The 15,202-nt window shown below is 39.1% G+C and overlaps 2 protein-coding genes across 2 annotated transcripts; one reads left to right on the top strand and one right to left on the bottom strand.

Annotated features, from left to right (window-relative positions):
- The first annotated feature begins 451 nt into the window (after window positions 1-451).
- Window positions 452-3,760, top strand: LOC134657897 (uncharacterized). The gene is made up of 2 exons (XM_063513475.1): window positions 452-655; window positions 3,591-3,760. Exons 1-2 carry the CDS (start codon window positions 467-469, stop codon window positions 3,744-3,746), a joined length of 345 nt encoding a protein of 114 aa, XP_063369545.1. The 5' UTR covers window positions 452-466; the 3' UTR covers window positions 3,747-3,760.
- Window positions 3,761-4,627: 867 nt separating this feature from the next.
- On the bottom strand, window positions 4,628-12,813 carry LOC134658012 (uncharacterized). Its single transcript, XM_063513610.1, has 5 exons — window positions 12,716-12,813; window positions 7,477-7,764; window positions 6,571-6,786; window positions 5,733-5,937; window positions 4,628-4,772 (listed from the first exon to the last, which is right to left on the bottom strand). The coding sequence occupies exons 1-5, from the start codon at window positions 12,777-12,779 to the stop codon at window positions 4,637-4,639; spliced, it is 909 nt and encodes a 302-aa protein (XP_063369680.1). The 5' UTR covers window positions 12,780-12,813; the 3' UTR covers window positions 4,628-4,636.
- Between the last annotated feature and the right edge of the window lie 2,389 nt (window positions 12,814-15,202).

Below are 15,202 nucleotides of genomic sequence, written 5' to 3' on the forward strand. Positions count from 1 at the left end.
AGTGATATTGCTATCTCATTCTACCGCATGGCTGCGTCCCTTGGAGTGGCCGGCGTTGGCCCATCGTGTAGAGGAGCCATTAGGTAAGTAGCTTATACAGGGTGCTTCCTGTAACAGGAGCAATAAATTAAACTGTAGGCTGTACTCTTCAAACTGACCAACATTTGTTCAGCAACTGTATGTAGGTCAAGTATTCAACTTTATAGACCAAGATAACATTTCTTTTCGCATCTAATAATCACACAGAATCCTAAATCGATTCATCGGACATACTTCCGCGCCATCTGACCTCAGATAACTAGCCGGCCTTGTTCGCATTACTAGTTCAAACTCAGCGAATAACACACGTCTTAAGTGACCAACCAAGAATAATTTATTCCATAGTGATTACCATTTTGACGTTTAAACTTTTTTTAAATCCTTATTGACTTTGATCAACACAGGTCACAGGCTAAAACAAACAGCCATGAAGACCATTGCATTCCTTGCTTTATTGGTCGTTGTGTGCAAAGTAGAGGCATCGCATTTCGTGGTAGGAAATATTGCTGACAGAGTGCAGTTGTACCACCATGAGAGGGTACAATATAACGCCATACCCTTTATAAAGAGGGTGAAGGAGTTGTTTAAAACTGTCCCGGAACATAAGAAGATTCAGGTAAGATGCGGTTTCTTTATTTATTTGTGTTAGCCAGATTGCTGATGCTGGTTTTAATTGTTTAAAAAGTTGAACTCTCAAAAGTTCGCCATGTTTGAATTTCAAATATTCTTTGTACAGTCAGCAGCAGATGTTGCTAAGCGGGCGAGGTGTTGAAAATGATCTTGACGCGGTTTTATTAAATTGTCAAGAGAATAAAAGCGCGTCAAGGTAATTTTGAACACCACGCCCGCTTCGCAACATTTGCTGCTGACTGTACATACCTACTCTTCAGGTTAACCAATTTTGCCTTTTACCCAAAGAGATCGAGGAATCAAAGTAGGTAGAGTCAGACTAAGACAAGTCTGCAATGATTTTGATAGCACACGCAGTGCAAGTGTTGTTTTAAAGACGTATAAACAACACTTGCACTGCGTGTGCTGTTAAAAGCGTTGCAGACTTATCTTGGTCTAACTCTATGACATTGCTAGGCAACCGAAATTGTTTGATGCGGCGAACTATCCATAGGTGCTATTGCGAAAACCGAATTTCGCAATTTCCGGGCATTTTTCTCTATCACTCTAATTACGCCTTCATTAGAGTAAATAAATACAAGGGCAAGGGTCATAAGATAAGGCCAGCGTTAACTAAATACTAAGAAATCATTTGTTTATTGCCGACGTAAATTACTTCTCGCGCTTTCAAACATGATAAGAAAGGGAATACGAGCATTAAAAGTAATCGTATTACATATTTACCCTTGATTGTCATCATTCATCAATTACAAAGGCAGTCAATAGCGTGCGAATATTTACTGACGTATAAGCTCTGTTTTCCTAGTATTCGTTACGTGCACGACTGGTGCTGCCCTCATTTAGTAGTAGTAGTATGAGTATAAATCCATAGTATGAATGTATAGTTTTATTAGTGTTCGTTTGTATTATTGCAATATTGCATTAACCTTGGGTGAATATTTCACCTCACGAGAGAAGCCTAGTACAATAATAAAACATAAAATCATAATAATAAGGATCAGGGTGATGTTGTCGTGAGGTGAAGTAGGTACCTACGCATGCTGACCGTACAGTGTTACAAACCGGTCTTGTTCAATTATTATATATTATGCATGGTAACTTTAGATTTAACTTAACCTAAGAATATATATACAGTTTGCTCTGTACTCTGTAGGTATAACGCATAAAGTACATACTTATAAACATAATCGAGAGCGCACTATTCGCCAACAAACTGTCTACAGTTTGGCGAAACTTTTGTATACCTAGACATAAGTATTTTTTGAAATAAATAAAAAAAAAAAAAAAAAAAAAATTTGTCGGACTTTCTACGTTAAATCTTATGGAGTAAAATTAGTTCAAGCGGCTGCCGCTAGTACTAATATCGGACATTCCATAAGATTACCTGTGTTTGTAACGATCAGCGCCACTTCCCCCTCCACCGACTTCGCACATTGCCAATAGCGGTGCCGTCAACCGTCTCCGTACAAAATACTACTTATCCATATTTAGCCGTATTATTTTGTAAGGAGACGGCCCGCTATCCTAGGAAAACAGAGCTTTAGAAACATACCTATTACGTTACACGTTACCTACGTAGGTACGTACGTTACCTATTTAAACCTACCTAGTTCCGATGCGAATAAAATAAATTGTAAGCGGGAATCTTTTCTAAAATAAATTCCCGCGAACAAATATTGCTGTCAATCTGAGACACTAAGTTTATGACCCGAAAAAAATATAAATTGTATGTACCTAATCGTGAACGAAATTTATGAAGACGGTGAAAGATATTACAAAAATATCAAAATTGTAACATGTACCTAAAGTCGCCATCAGATATATCGGAGCGGCTAAGGCGCTCACAAATATCTGAACACGCCTCTATTGTCAGGGCGTTAGAGTGTCTTCACTGTTCAGATATTGTGAACACCTTGGCCGCTCCGATATATCTGATGGTGACTGTCCATAAGTATGTGTCCCGAGCAGAGATCGGCGGGGGTGAGCTATTTTCCTTATAATATGAGTCCAGGGGTCGGACAAAAAGTGCGGATGACGTCAAACCACTTATAGGATGATTTCAAATAGTATTTTTGATTTTCATAAACAATTATCACTTATCATTAATCAACCTCTTTATTAAACGATATCGCCACTTGAAATGAGTAAGTACGTTTTTGACTGACACATTGTCAATCAGATGAACAATAAATTGACTTCGTTATTGTTTAGCTATTGTATCTTCACGATTATATTTAGCTAAAATTTATATTTACTAATGTATAAGAAAACGCTCTAAAATGTCATCTTTACTCGAATATTGTGGCAAGTTTCGTGAAATTTATTTTATTCACTACATCACCCTACCACCTGTATTATTAATTCCATGGATTTATTTGCGATTATTTTGTTACTTCATTAATACTACTTTGTTACTACATGTCACACGGAAGTTTAAATACAAACTCAAACATCATCCTGTGTGCAAGATTACGTAATTTTTTCGTCATCCGCACTTTTTGTCCGACCCCTGAATATGACGTAAGACATGTCAAATTATAAGGTAAATAGCTCACCCCCGCCATAGAGAAAAAAATACATAGAGTGCTCACTCCATACATCAGTCTTAGTACCAAAAAGACTATTAGCATCTAGCATCGAGTAGCGGAACTATCAGTACTGCTACTTGACAATAGATGTAGCACCGACCGGAAAGTCTTATGCTGTTGAGATAAGACTTTCCGGTCGGTGCTACATCTATTGTCAAGTAGCAGTACTGATAGTTCCGCTACTCGATGCTAGATGTAGACACTGAAATTAATAGTCTGAACTGATATATGGAGTGAGCACTCTATGTATTTTTTTCTCTATGCCCCCGCCGATCTCTGGTCCCGAGGTCTCTGTATGGGGCAAACTACAAGTTTCATTACGTCTTGTTCCAGGGTATCCAAGCCCTGGACATGCTGCAGAGCAAAGCCTCCATCAACGTCACCGCCGGAGGCGTGGGCCACAGCTTCGTAAATCTCCGGTTTAAGAGCGAGAGAGGGTTCGGCCTCGATTACGATATTGGGATATATGTTAATCCTGACTATTTATAATGCATAGTGATAGCATAGTATAGTTGAGTTAAGCATTAATATTATATAAAAAAAGATTTACATAGTGTGATTGTTTAATTTAAGCGGACCCGCCCCGAGTGCCGCATCAGACGAGCGCTTTTTCAACGCGCGAAAGCGCTAGAATCTGTCTGCACGCTAAAATCAATGTAACGATCAAGGCTTAAAGTCGAAAATCCAACACCGCTTGCGCTTTGGTAAAAAGCGCCAACGCCATCGTGTGAATAAATACACATGTATATATCCATTTGTGTCATTCAAACGCTATTTAACGCGCGTCGAAAAAGCTCGTGCGAATTGGACCTAAGGCAGCTGGCCGGTTTGTGGGACTGGGAATAAAACGAGTAGGTATCAAATAATAGCTCATTTTCTCACGGTTGGTAGATTCCGTGTGAATTTCCGTTTAAAATAGGGAATACATACACACATAAAAGTTAAATAAGACCATTATTTTTGTTGAATTCTTTAATTCATTGCTTACTTACGCTAATTAATAGTTCAATACGTTCTGTACATGCACATCGTGGTTAAAAAATCCATAACGCGGTACCACGCGGTACTAAGTCAATAGATATCTGTATACCTAACATAATCTACATAAATGTCGTATAGAACTCTACTAAAGCTTGCCTAATTTTAGACAGTTGCACCTTATCTGACAGGTCATACAGGCTAAATTACTCTGTCTTAGTGGCTAACGGGTATATTTAACGCGCCGCCACTATATCCTCCTAAGGTCCAGCCATACAAATGCCAAATCCAAAATTTGCAACTGAAATTCCCTGTTCCAATTGATTACGGTTTAAATTTCATCGAACTGATGAAGTACTATAGGTAGGACCGTGGGCCTTGGAAGGATATGTAAGTTTCGTTTAATTTTCCGGGTCCTCCTTGTCCAGTTGCAAGCGCAGTTTCTTCAGTTTCTCCACTTCTGCGTGGTTCAGACATGTTTTCTGTGTGCAGCGGAGGGAACCATCATCCTGGCAGTAGCATTTGTTACAGTGGACCCTGGTCAACAATTAAATTACAATAACAACAAGTACATTACAGGCGCCTATTGGCGCCTCTAAGATATCTAGATCCACATAAGTTCTATTTGTGAAACTGAAAAGAGTGTAATTTTTTCAGCCTGGCAACATCGAGTTCTTTGAAGCCTGGGAGCACCGCTACAAGGATCAGAAGTTAAACTGCGGTCTAAAGCCGACCGATTTGATCAGGAAAATAATTGGCGACAATCTCCAATTTAAGATTTATGGTGATATTTGAGTTAAAAAAAATGCTCCAAAACGAAAATAATATAGCGTCACAAATTAGTATTCTTGCGTCTGCATCCCATTTTATCGGTAATATCGGTCATAATCGGCGGTCGAATTCGGCGAGCCAAATTGGCGTTTGCGTCCGCACGTCCTGATTTGATCGGACAATTTCATCAGATTGGCGAAAAGTTGTCTCGTCTGGACACAGCTTAATTATGCATACGACACAGTTCTAGAGATCCTGGTCTATTAACCAGGGATGTTACGGATGCCGATTTTTTGACATCCGCGGATGCGGATGCGGATGCGGATTTTTAAAGGCTCACATCCGCGGATGCGGATGCGGATGTCAGGATTAGGTACTTAGAAAACGTCAAATATTACATTTTTAGTATTTTTTTATAAAAAAAAAAACGAAAATTTTAGTATTTGAACAAGAATATAGGTGCGTTATATTTAATAAACAGTAACTTGGCTGACTTTTCTGGATCTAGACGATTTCGTTATAGGTAATTACGAAATTACCTAGCACTTACGCCGCCGCTAAGACGTTCCTGTACCGACTTGTTCGACATCCGCATCCGCATAAGCTCCGCATCGATTTTATGCGGATGCGGATGCGGATGTTGAAAATAATGCGGAAGTTCCGCGGTTGCGGATGCGGATGCGGATGTTCGCAACATCCCTGCAGTATTAACTATTGTCGGCTTACTTGTACACCATGCCCGGCTGACACTTCTCCTTCATGCGGTCCGGGTCTATGAAGTTCCTGTCGTGTATGGACGGATACTCGCCGTGCAGCATCCTCCGTCCGTCCGTGTGTCTGCAGTCTGCCTTCGGCTCGCATTTATACTTGCCGGCCTTGCATTCACACTCGAGGCAGTCTGGAGTTGTAGTGTTGGTGACGCAAGGTTTTCCTGGAATTTATTTTGATTGTCCTGATAAGTTTCTGGAATATGTGGTACCGCCGTAAAACTGGCATACCTACGCATGTGAATTTCAACATTTTCAACCCTTTGAACGATAATAAGGACCCTCTTATGTACGATTCCCACATACCGACTGGAGCGCATTTTCAATGTGCCTATATACATTATGTATGGCAGAAGCAATGGAGTCCGACCGAAGACGTCCGCGTCCGCGAGCAGCCGACCGGCGTGCGCCCGTACAGTCGCCATCAGATATATCGGAGCGGCCAAAGTGTTCACAATATCTGAACAATGCACTCTAACGCCTTGACAATAGAGGCGTGCTCACATATTTGTGAGCACCTTGGCCGTTTTGATATACTGATGGCGACTGTACAAATGTGAGGGCTCCTCTACACGATGGGCCAGCGCCGGCCACTCCAAGGGACGCATTTATGCGTTAGAGGGAGCAAGTGATATTGCTATCTCATTCTACCGCATGGCTGCGTCCCTTGGAGTGGCCGGCGCTGGCCCGTCGTGTAGAGGAGCCATGAAATGCGCGTCGACTCCGCCCGTTCTGTGGGAATCTTACTTTAAAAGCCTATAAGGTTAGAACGCTTAATAATCGTTCGCCAATCTCACCCGTCATCTCCTTAGCTTTAAACTTGTACACATCGTCATAGCTCGGACACAGGAGATGCTGGCACATGAGGTTGCCGCTCTCCAGACAGAAGCAGGTGTTGCAGTCGATGCGGTACGTCCCGCCGGGGGCGCACACCGACCCCGTGTGCGGGAGGGAGGGGAGCTGGTAGAACTCCGCGGTGGTGTGGGGCTTGATGTGTTCAGGGTTGGTATACGCTGGAAATTAAATATGATGATGATGGTAGTTATCCCTCATCAGGGACATAGAGCTCTCAGAAGGGATTTCCATTGTTCGCGGTCCAGCGCGGCCTCCTCCAGCTCCGCCCAGCCGAGGCCAACTGGTGCAGGCGGTACAGCCTCATTTCCACTGTGCGCCTCTGGTGGTACAGTCAGCAGCAATAGTTGCTAAGCGGGCGAGGTGTTCAAAATGATCTTGACGCGACTTTATTGTTAAGAGAATAAGAGCGCGTCAAGGTATTTTGAACACATCGCCCGCGTAGCAAGTTCTGCTGCTGACTGTACGTGGGCGACCTTTCCCCTAATTAAATATATTTTGGAAAATTTGCAGTTGACTCGAAATGTGTAAACTCTATATCTGTAAACTCTTTGACGACTGGTCTGGCCTAGTGGGTAGTGACCCTGCCTGTGAAGCCGCGAAGGGTTCGAATCCCGGTAAGGGCATTTATTTGTGTGATGAGCACAGATTTTTGTTCCTGAGTCTTGGGTGTTTTCTATGTAGGTATTTGTATATTATGTTTGTATATCGTTGACATCATTGTCTAAGTACCCATAACACAAGCCTTCTTGTACTGTGGGACTTAGCCATCTGTGTAAAAATGTCCTATAATATCTATTTATATAATAATACTTACAGGGTTTTTTTTACAAAAGAAGAAAATAACTCACGTTTATCAGCCATCTTGCAATCCTTCATGCTACATTTCACCTTCCTCTTATCCGTGCAGAAGCATTTCTGACAACCTTTCTTATACAGCTTTCCCGGTACGCACTCTTTTTCCTCTGCCCTCCGTCCAGACTTCAATTCGTTAAGACAACCCATTTTGGTGCAGAGTAGGGTAGACCCTTCACCGCAGTGGCAGGTGTTGCAATCCATCCTGTATATTTGACCTTTAACGCATTTCTGGCCATGTTTTATTTCTGGGATTCTTCTAGTTCCGTTGAGATATTGGTCAGCTATAAATTTAGGTATGGATTTGTGTAAACAAAATAGGCACCAGCTAATTGACAGGACAGGATATTTAATTTTTTACCCCATCATGAAACGGAAACGGTAAGTAACTTATCTAATATAGGTAGGTATGTACTTAAGTATGTATTTTAGTAAGAGGCTAGAAAAGTGTTCGTGCATACAAATTATATTCAAAGGATCGACTGATGTAAAGTCTATTTTTTTATTCGGTAGACTAAAATGACATTTCATAGTATGAACATCATGTGTCATCTCATACTATGAAATGTCATTTTAGTCTACCGAATAAAAAAATTGACTTTAGCTGCCCTTTTCTGTAAAGATTTTGTGATACACCAGGGGCCCGTTTCTCAAAAGCTTGTAATTTGTAATACAAGTGGAAGTCCCTTTCTAACAAAAGAAGTCAAAAAGTGACATCCGCTTGTATTACAAGTTACAAGCTTTTGAGAAACGGGCTCCAGGAGCCCGAAGCAGGGCCAATATGTGACGTAATCTATGAAAAGGGACCTTATTGTCGATGGCGCTTACGGCATTATTAACGATGCTCCGATATAAATACAATGCTGCGCGACGCTGTGCGGCGTAAGCGCCATCGACAATAACGCCCCTTTTCAAAGATAATGCCCCATATAACAAATTCTTACGGTTTTAAATAATATAAAATTTGCCCCAAATTGCCGTCTATTGGCAGTGTGCCCAGAAGGCTGGCAGCAGTGCCACGTTGTATGGCAATACTGATCCGCTGTGCTAGATATGACCCAGCCCTCTGGTTTTGATCTTAGTTTGATATGACTTTGAAGACGGCTCACGCTGATTGGTGCATGCGAAATGTGATGAAAAACGTGCGTATCAAAACCAGTTCAAAATCGTAGCAAGTCGTCAAGTGTGAATCGGGGCCTGCGATGGTTCTTATAGTAGGGTAACGTGTACCATCGCTCGCACTGTTAACTGACAGTTAGTAAACCTTACTACATAAGGCATAAGGTCCACCGATGGATAGTTAACCTTTTCGACGCCGTGTCAAACACAAAAGCTGTCACGCTGACGCCACGTCACCGAAGTGTCAAAACTGAAATTGAACTTTATGCATATGCACGTAGGTCTGTTGCTCTGTGGTATGTGACCGATTAATCGCTCTTTGGCATTGAACCTACGGTGCGGATATATCGGTCATTGCAGGCGCGGATCCACCGTTGTGGGCACGATGGGCATGCCCACAACCCTAATAGTATGTCCTATCGATTCCCCGACTAGCCGATTTTTCGCAGACGCTTTGGCAGAGGAACCTTTCGCAGAATTTCATTACGTAGTTGGCATACTACTTATTGATATGCGAATTAACTTTACTAGACTGATCGTTTGGTACCTAACTGTCACGATTACTCGAGTAACCATTGGTTGAATGAAACACAGTAGGTAGGTAGTGTGAACAATTGGTACCTATGAACCACAGACTTGTCATTTTCGCGCTCGCGCTTGACAGACAGCTGAAGTGTGCGAAAGGGAAGCCATCACGTATATGAACATCGCATGAGTGCGAAAGAGTCAGACTACAAATGAGAAAACGTGACCATTTTTGAGTTTGACGACGGCCGCGGACGGCCAAGAGCGTATCACCGTAATTTTCAATTTGAAAAATATACACAAATTCGGAAGAAAACTATTTGATAAAGTAATACAATGAAGATAGTGTCTTGTAGTGTACCGGATTTCAGTGTCACGGGGCCAAATAAACCTAGCAAATACTTATTTCAGAGGAATAATGATATTCCGAGCGAAATTTTCTTAACGATATTTTGTCAAATTAACAGCATAAAAAGTGTAAGAAGCCGGTTTATACAGTTGATTATAAGTTTTTCTTCCTTTGTGTGCTAATATTTTATCATATTACTCAATAATTTAAAATATTTTGTGTAAAAACATAAACTGTTACTTTACGCTAGGGCTTGACAAAATGTTCAGATGACAGTATCGATAACTTGTCGGTATATTAATAGCTATGTAATCATTTCTTCACAAGACATAATTAAGATATTAACCTTTATAACCGACTTCAAATAATAACGATTGTTATACCTTTTTGAAGGTGCAGATGTTTAGCAGTAAATTTAAACTTCACTTTCCAACACAGTAAGAGTTAGACCAGCCATTCTCAAAGTGTGTTCCGCGGAACCATAGGGTTCCGCGACACCCCTGCAGGGATTCCGCAAGAATTTAGAATAATAAAATAAGCATAATTATTGTGCTTATTAATAAAAAAATACACTTCTAAAAACTATTGTTATATTGTAGGGTTCCATCAAGTATTTCGCTTTCCAAAAGGGTTCCGTCAAAAAAAAAAGATTGAGAACCGCTGAGTTAGACTAAGATAAGGCTGTAACGATTTTGATAGCACACGCAGTGCATGTGTCATTTTATACATCATAATGTCGTAGAATTTTAACGTTTAAAATAACACATTTGAAAAAGTAGTCGATAAAGCAATCAAACACCGACAGATTATTAATATGTTGTAACATGACATCACTATTTTTGATCTCACATAGACAATTTACGCACATACTTGCATTTCATTTTTGGTCGCACTTTTGAAGATTGACAGTTGTTCTTGTCTATTCTAATTCTATGCTATGAACAATCCTACGAATTAGAAATTCTCGTAAGTTATTATCAGCTGACAACAGAATCCTAGGTTAAGCAAAAAGATTATTTACTAACAGGGGCAATTATTTTTAGCTTATGGGGTCTTAGAAATCTTAAACATTCACAAATATTAGTACAATTTCCTAAATTAATAATGCCAGCTTATAATTTACGAGTGTAATTAGGAGTTTTTGTTTTCCCGCGTAGTTAGCGTTACATTTATTTTTATATTTATCTATGTATAAAAAGTGTTATCTATGCATAAATGAATTAATGTTGTAAGTAACGCAATTGCTAAATCAATAATTTACCTGTAACTTTAGTACTTTTAGTGGTCTAGTCTACAAGCTCAAAATGATGAAAAATAGAGATACTGCACTCAAAAATACGTGTGATACCCACTGTGATACCTGATTCGATTCGGAATAATGTCTAGAAAATGTATTCGAAGCGCACATCAAAAATTGCTAAAGTTATAATACTTATAATTGTAAACATGAAAAAATACAGTACTGGCGGTAGTGGCGGTACACCGCGAAAATCAGTAAAATGCTGCAAATGGTGTTAAAGATATGGAAATCGGTACGATTGATCTTTAGGACATTTGAAACAATTTGACCCGAAGCACCAACAAATAAAAAAAACGAGAGGAGTTATGACGTCACCTTTTTTTGTATGGAATTTAAAAAAAAATTGTTTAGAAACCTATCGTGTGTAGTATTAAACGAAAGGGCTTTCTGAGCCAATTCTAAAAATATATCACATCATTACATTTCAGTAATTTTTTTTAAATTATAATAAAAATAATTTTCAAAACATACCAAGTTTGGGCTTCTCCAGATACAATACCGATTAATATTTTTTTTGTAAAATATACCTACCTCAAATTATAGCTAATATCCTCATATCTAACCCTAATAAACCAATTCTGAAAATATTTTCATTTAGTTTTTTTTTTCAATTTTACAATCGAACTCGCAACTCGCGCACGAAGGTTTACGCAAGAAACGGCAAAAAAATCACGACTAAAAGTTCCTTAAACGAGAAGATTGCCAAATGAAATTCTTACAATAATTGTTCTGCTAATTAACACAAAAGCGAATTTAACGGTATGTGAACCAAAACTAGAAAATGTCGTCTAAAAGTTAGATGTTCGGCAAAACGTAGTCTGTGAATCGATAATCTGCGAAAAATTGCTCGGAGAATCATTAGGTAACCCCCTAATAGACTTGTGACGTCATCACGGTTTATTGAGATCGGGATGGTCCTTCAAGAGTCATAATCATGGGTCGGACAAAAAGTGCGGATGACGTAAAAATGACGTAATCTTGCACACAGGATGATGTTTGAGTTTGTATTTAAACTTCCGTGTGACATGTAGTAACAAAGTAGTATTAATGAAGTAACAAAATAATCGTAAATAAATCCATGGAATTAATAATACAGGTGGTAGGGTGATGTAGTGAATAAAATAAATTTCACGAAACTTGTTACCATAAGGTATAATTATTTGAAATTAGTTAGAACACTTAGAACAAGTCTGTGGGATCCTCAGATAAATAGGTTTAATAGTCAAAAGTGGGAACATTAGGTAAGATTAGTAAAAATAAAAAAAGATAATTTGATGTTATTATACTTTTATAGCTAAATTTTAGCTAAATATAATCGTGAAGATACAATAGCTAAACAATAACGAAGTCAATTTATTGTTCATCTGATTGACAATGTGTAAGTCAAAAACGTACTTACTCATTTCAAGTGGCGATATCGTTTAATAAAGAGGTTGATAAATGATAAGTGATAATTGTTTATGAAAATCAAAAATACTATTTGAAATCATCCTATAAGTGGTTTGACGTCATCCGCACTTTTTGTCCGACCCCTGGTCATAATGATTGTTCATGAGCGAGTTCGACACCAATACTCTGACTCGTACTTGAAGATTTTTGGGTTGCTGTGACCACAACCTTTTTTGAGGGCTGGATCCGCGCCTGGGTCATTGGCGTCCAAAAGGTTAAGAGTGTTGCTGATTGTACTCATCAGATGGCGCTTAATAATATTAAGAGTTTTTTAAATTTAAAATCATGGTGATTGTTACGATAAATACATATATAAAACTCCGATTAAGGCTCATTTAGACGGTGCGAGAAATCGCATGCGAGATACATTACATTGCGTTATTTGATCGGTCGGCTGAGTTAATGTAACCTTACTGGTCCGCAATATAACTAAAATCGTATACGAGTTCGCGCGCCGTCTAAATGAGCCCTTAGGTATGAAAACTATACTTACATAAATATGCTTCAATAGCTGAGGATACAATTAGAATAATTAGCCCTGAGAGCACAGGCCGCATGTTTCCCATCGACATTTAGGTACTTAAGTATACGCTTGTGACTTAACTAGTCACTAAACTACCGTTATGTGAATGAATTAAACTGCCACCACCCAATTGTGGTTTTTCTTCAAAGAGTCAGTGAGTAAATAAACGATATTCAGATTAATTACCTACTCCCTTCTCTTAATTAAACATTAATTATGTCCGGGCCTTTATCGATTGAATGGATTTTAATGGCACATATCGGGCAAATGAAACTCGTAAAGTTTTAAGCATAAAAAAACAGTAAAGTGAATTGAAAACTTTTATTTCCTAGCGATTCAAAACTTAAGTATTACGTAATTATTCTAATACATATTGGGTACAAGTTGTACGAAGTCAGCCGCTTATAAAACGAATTAGACCACCTTATATGACCACAGATATCGAATGAAATTGATACAAAGATTAGGTACTAGCATATGTAGGTTTAAACCAGAGGTCTTCAACACTTTTTGACCCTTGGGCCACACCCACGCCTCCGCTATCTTTTCGCGGGATAAATTAGAAGTCTACAGAGCGATACGGGCTGGGTCAGACCCGCGGGCCGCAGTTTAGAGGCTCCTCGTCTATACCTACATAGAGTACATAGTAACTCATTTACAATAATAGAAAAAAATTACAGAACTTGATTGGTAGGTATTATAACGTGAAATAGTATCAAATGTCGTGACGTTTAAACCATAATTTGCCGTAGACGTGATATAACGTTTTTGACTAATATAATATTAAAAATGGTACAATTCTCACATAGAAGGTATTTTTAAAAACAATTGTTATATTTACTTTACGTGTTTCTGTCTCAGCACAGCTATTGCGACAATGGGATTTTTCTTTTGTTAGCCTATTTGGATGGGATTATAGGGGGTTTAAATGTTCTTAATCTCAGAAACATTGGATAGTTGTACATTCTTTTACATAAGTAATATATGTAATAAGGTATATAATCATATTAATGAATATAATGATACATGCACACATTAACAGAATCGGCTATTGCTATTACGAAAGAAAAGACGTCAATTTATTCATTAATACTGACTTAAGTTGGTTTCCGATATACCGATTCTGGACATTCTACCTATTTAGTAAATATTTCAGATATAACCTCTAAAATCACTTATAAATCACTACTTATATGTGTAACACAGTTCAATTACAATAGTTAAATTAAAACAAAACAAATGTAAACTAAAGAGCTGCAGTGTCTGACGTACCTTTATTAGATTTATAAGTACTTACTAGTTAATATATAGAAACATGGCGTGGATAAAACATTAACCTTTTCGACGCCGTGTCAAACACGAAAGCTGTTACTCGGACGCCACGTCACCGAAGTGTCAAAACTGAAGTTGAACTTTAGGTATGTATGTGCACGTAGGTCGATGTTGCTCTGTGGTCTGTGACGGATTAAGCCGTCTTTGCGTTGGACTTACGGTGCAGATATATCCGTCATTGGCGTCTAAAAGGTTAATTAACAACAATGTCCTTATCATTTTACGTAGTCAGCTTTAATATCTTTTAATCGCAAAAGCGCAAGATTTGACGTCAAATGACGTCTTGATGTTTTTGTTTAGCTTTCCATAACGTCTTTGGCGATCAAAGGGTTAGAGAGGTGAATTGACATGTTGAAAATAAATATAAATTCTTGTATTTCATTGTTTTCTAAACGGATAATTGTAACAATAGCAATCGGTGTGCTAACTTAATGTAAAAATTTCTAAAATACATGGGAAAGTCAATTATTATTAGTTGGCACAATATAGTTCTAATCGGTCAATTCTTTTTTTATTTCTACATATTTGATGGAAATCGACATTTATTTCATAAGAATTCGGTATAGCTAATTTAACCCTCTGAACGCCAAACACCACATTCACGCTAAAAGTTATATTATTAATTAGATTTACTAAAACAGTTGAAATCAAGACACAGGAATAAAACAACAATAAAAGCATAGAAACATTGTCCAGTCATTTATTTCAGATAGTTAAATTGACGCGGCGTCATTTGTCATGATATGACGTCGGTGGCGTTCAAAGACTTCAAAGGGCGTACAGACTACCAGTGACGTAACGTGAACCAATTTAGCCGTGGGCGAAAACCACATCTGACCCACATGTGTTCTCCCAAGGTCTTTTTATTGCAAAGGTTGGCTTTGCGTGGCCCCCTGTGTAAGGCCTGAGTGGACGCTCGAGTTGTGCGTGCAGCGGGGCGGGGCGTGCGGCGTGCATGTTAAACAAATGCAAGCGTATAGGAGCGGCCTTAGTGCACGCTGCTCACATCACGCGTGAGCCCACAGCCACGCTGCACGCTCCGCTTCGAGCGTCCACTCAGGCCGTACACGTGCGAGGCAGATTCGGCCACGCCTAGTTACGCCACCGCAGACTACAGTAATACTA

Source organism: Cydia amplana, chromosome 21, assembly GCF_948474715.1.
Source record: "Cydia amplana chromosome 21, ilCydAmpl1.1, whole genome shotgun sequence".
Classification (NCBI taxonomy): Eukaryota; Metazoa; Arthropoda; class Insecta; order Lepidoptera; family Tortricidae; genus Cydia; species Cydia amplana.

Excerpts from the sequence above, each read along its gene's own strand:
- LOC134657897 (XM_063513475.1), top strand. The coding sequence starts at position 467 with ATGAAGACCATTGCATTCCTTGCTTTATTGGTCGTTGTGTGCAAAGTA. Across the intron at positions 656-3,590 it reads CGGAACATAAGAAGATTCAG|GGTATCCAAGCCCTGGACAT; the intron begins GTAAGATGCGGT and ends GTCTTGTTCCAG.
- LOC134658012 (XM_063513610.1), bottom strand. The coding sequence starts at position 12,779 with ATGCGGCCTGTGCTCTCAGGGCTAATTATTCTAATTGTATCCTCAGCT. Across the intron at positions 7,765-12,715 it reads AGCTATTGAAGCATATTTAT|CTGACCAATATCTCAACGGA; the intron begins GTAAGTATAGTT and ends CTAAATTTATAG. Across the intron at positions 6,787-7,476 it reads TTGCAAGATGGCTGATAAAC|CGTATACCAACCCTGAACAC; the intron begins GTGAGTTATTTT and ends TTTAATTTCCAG.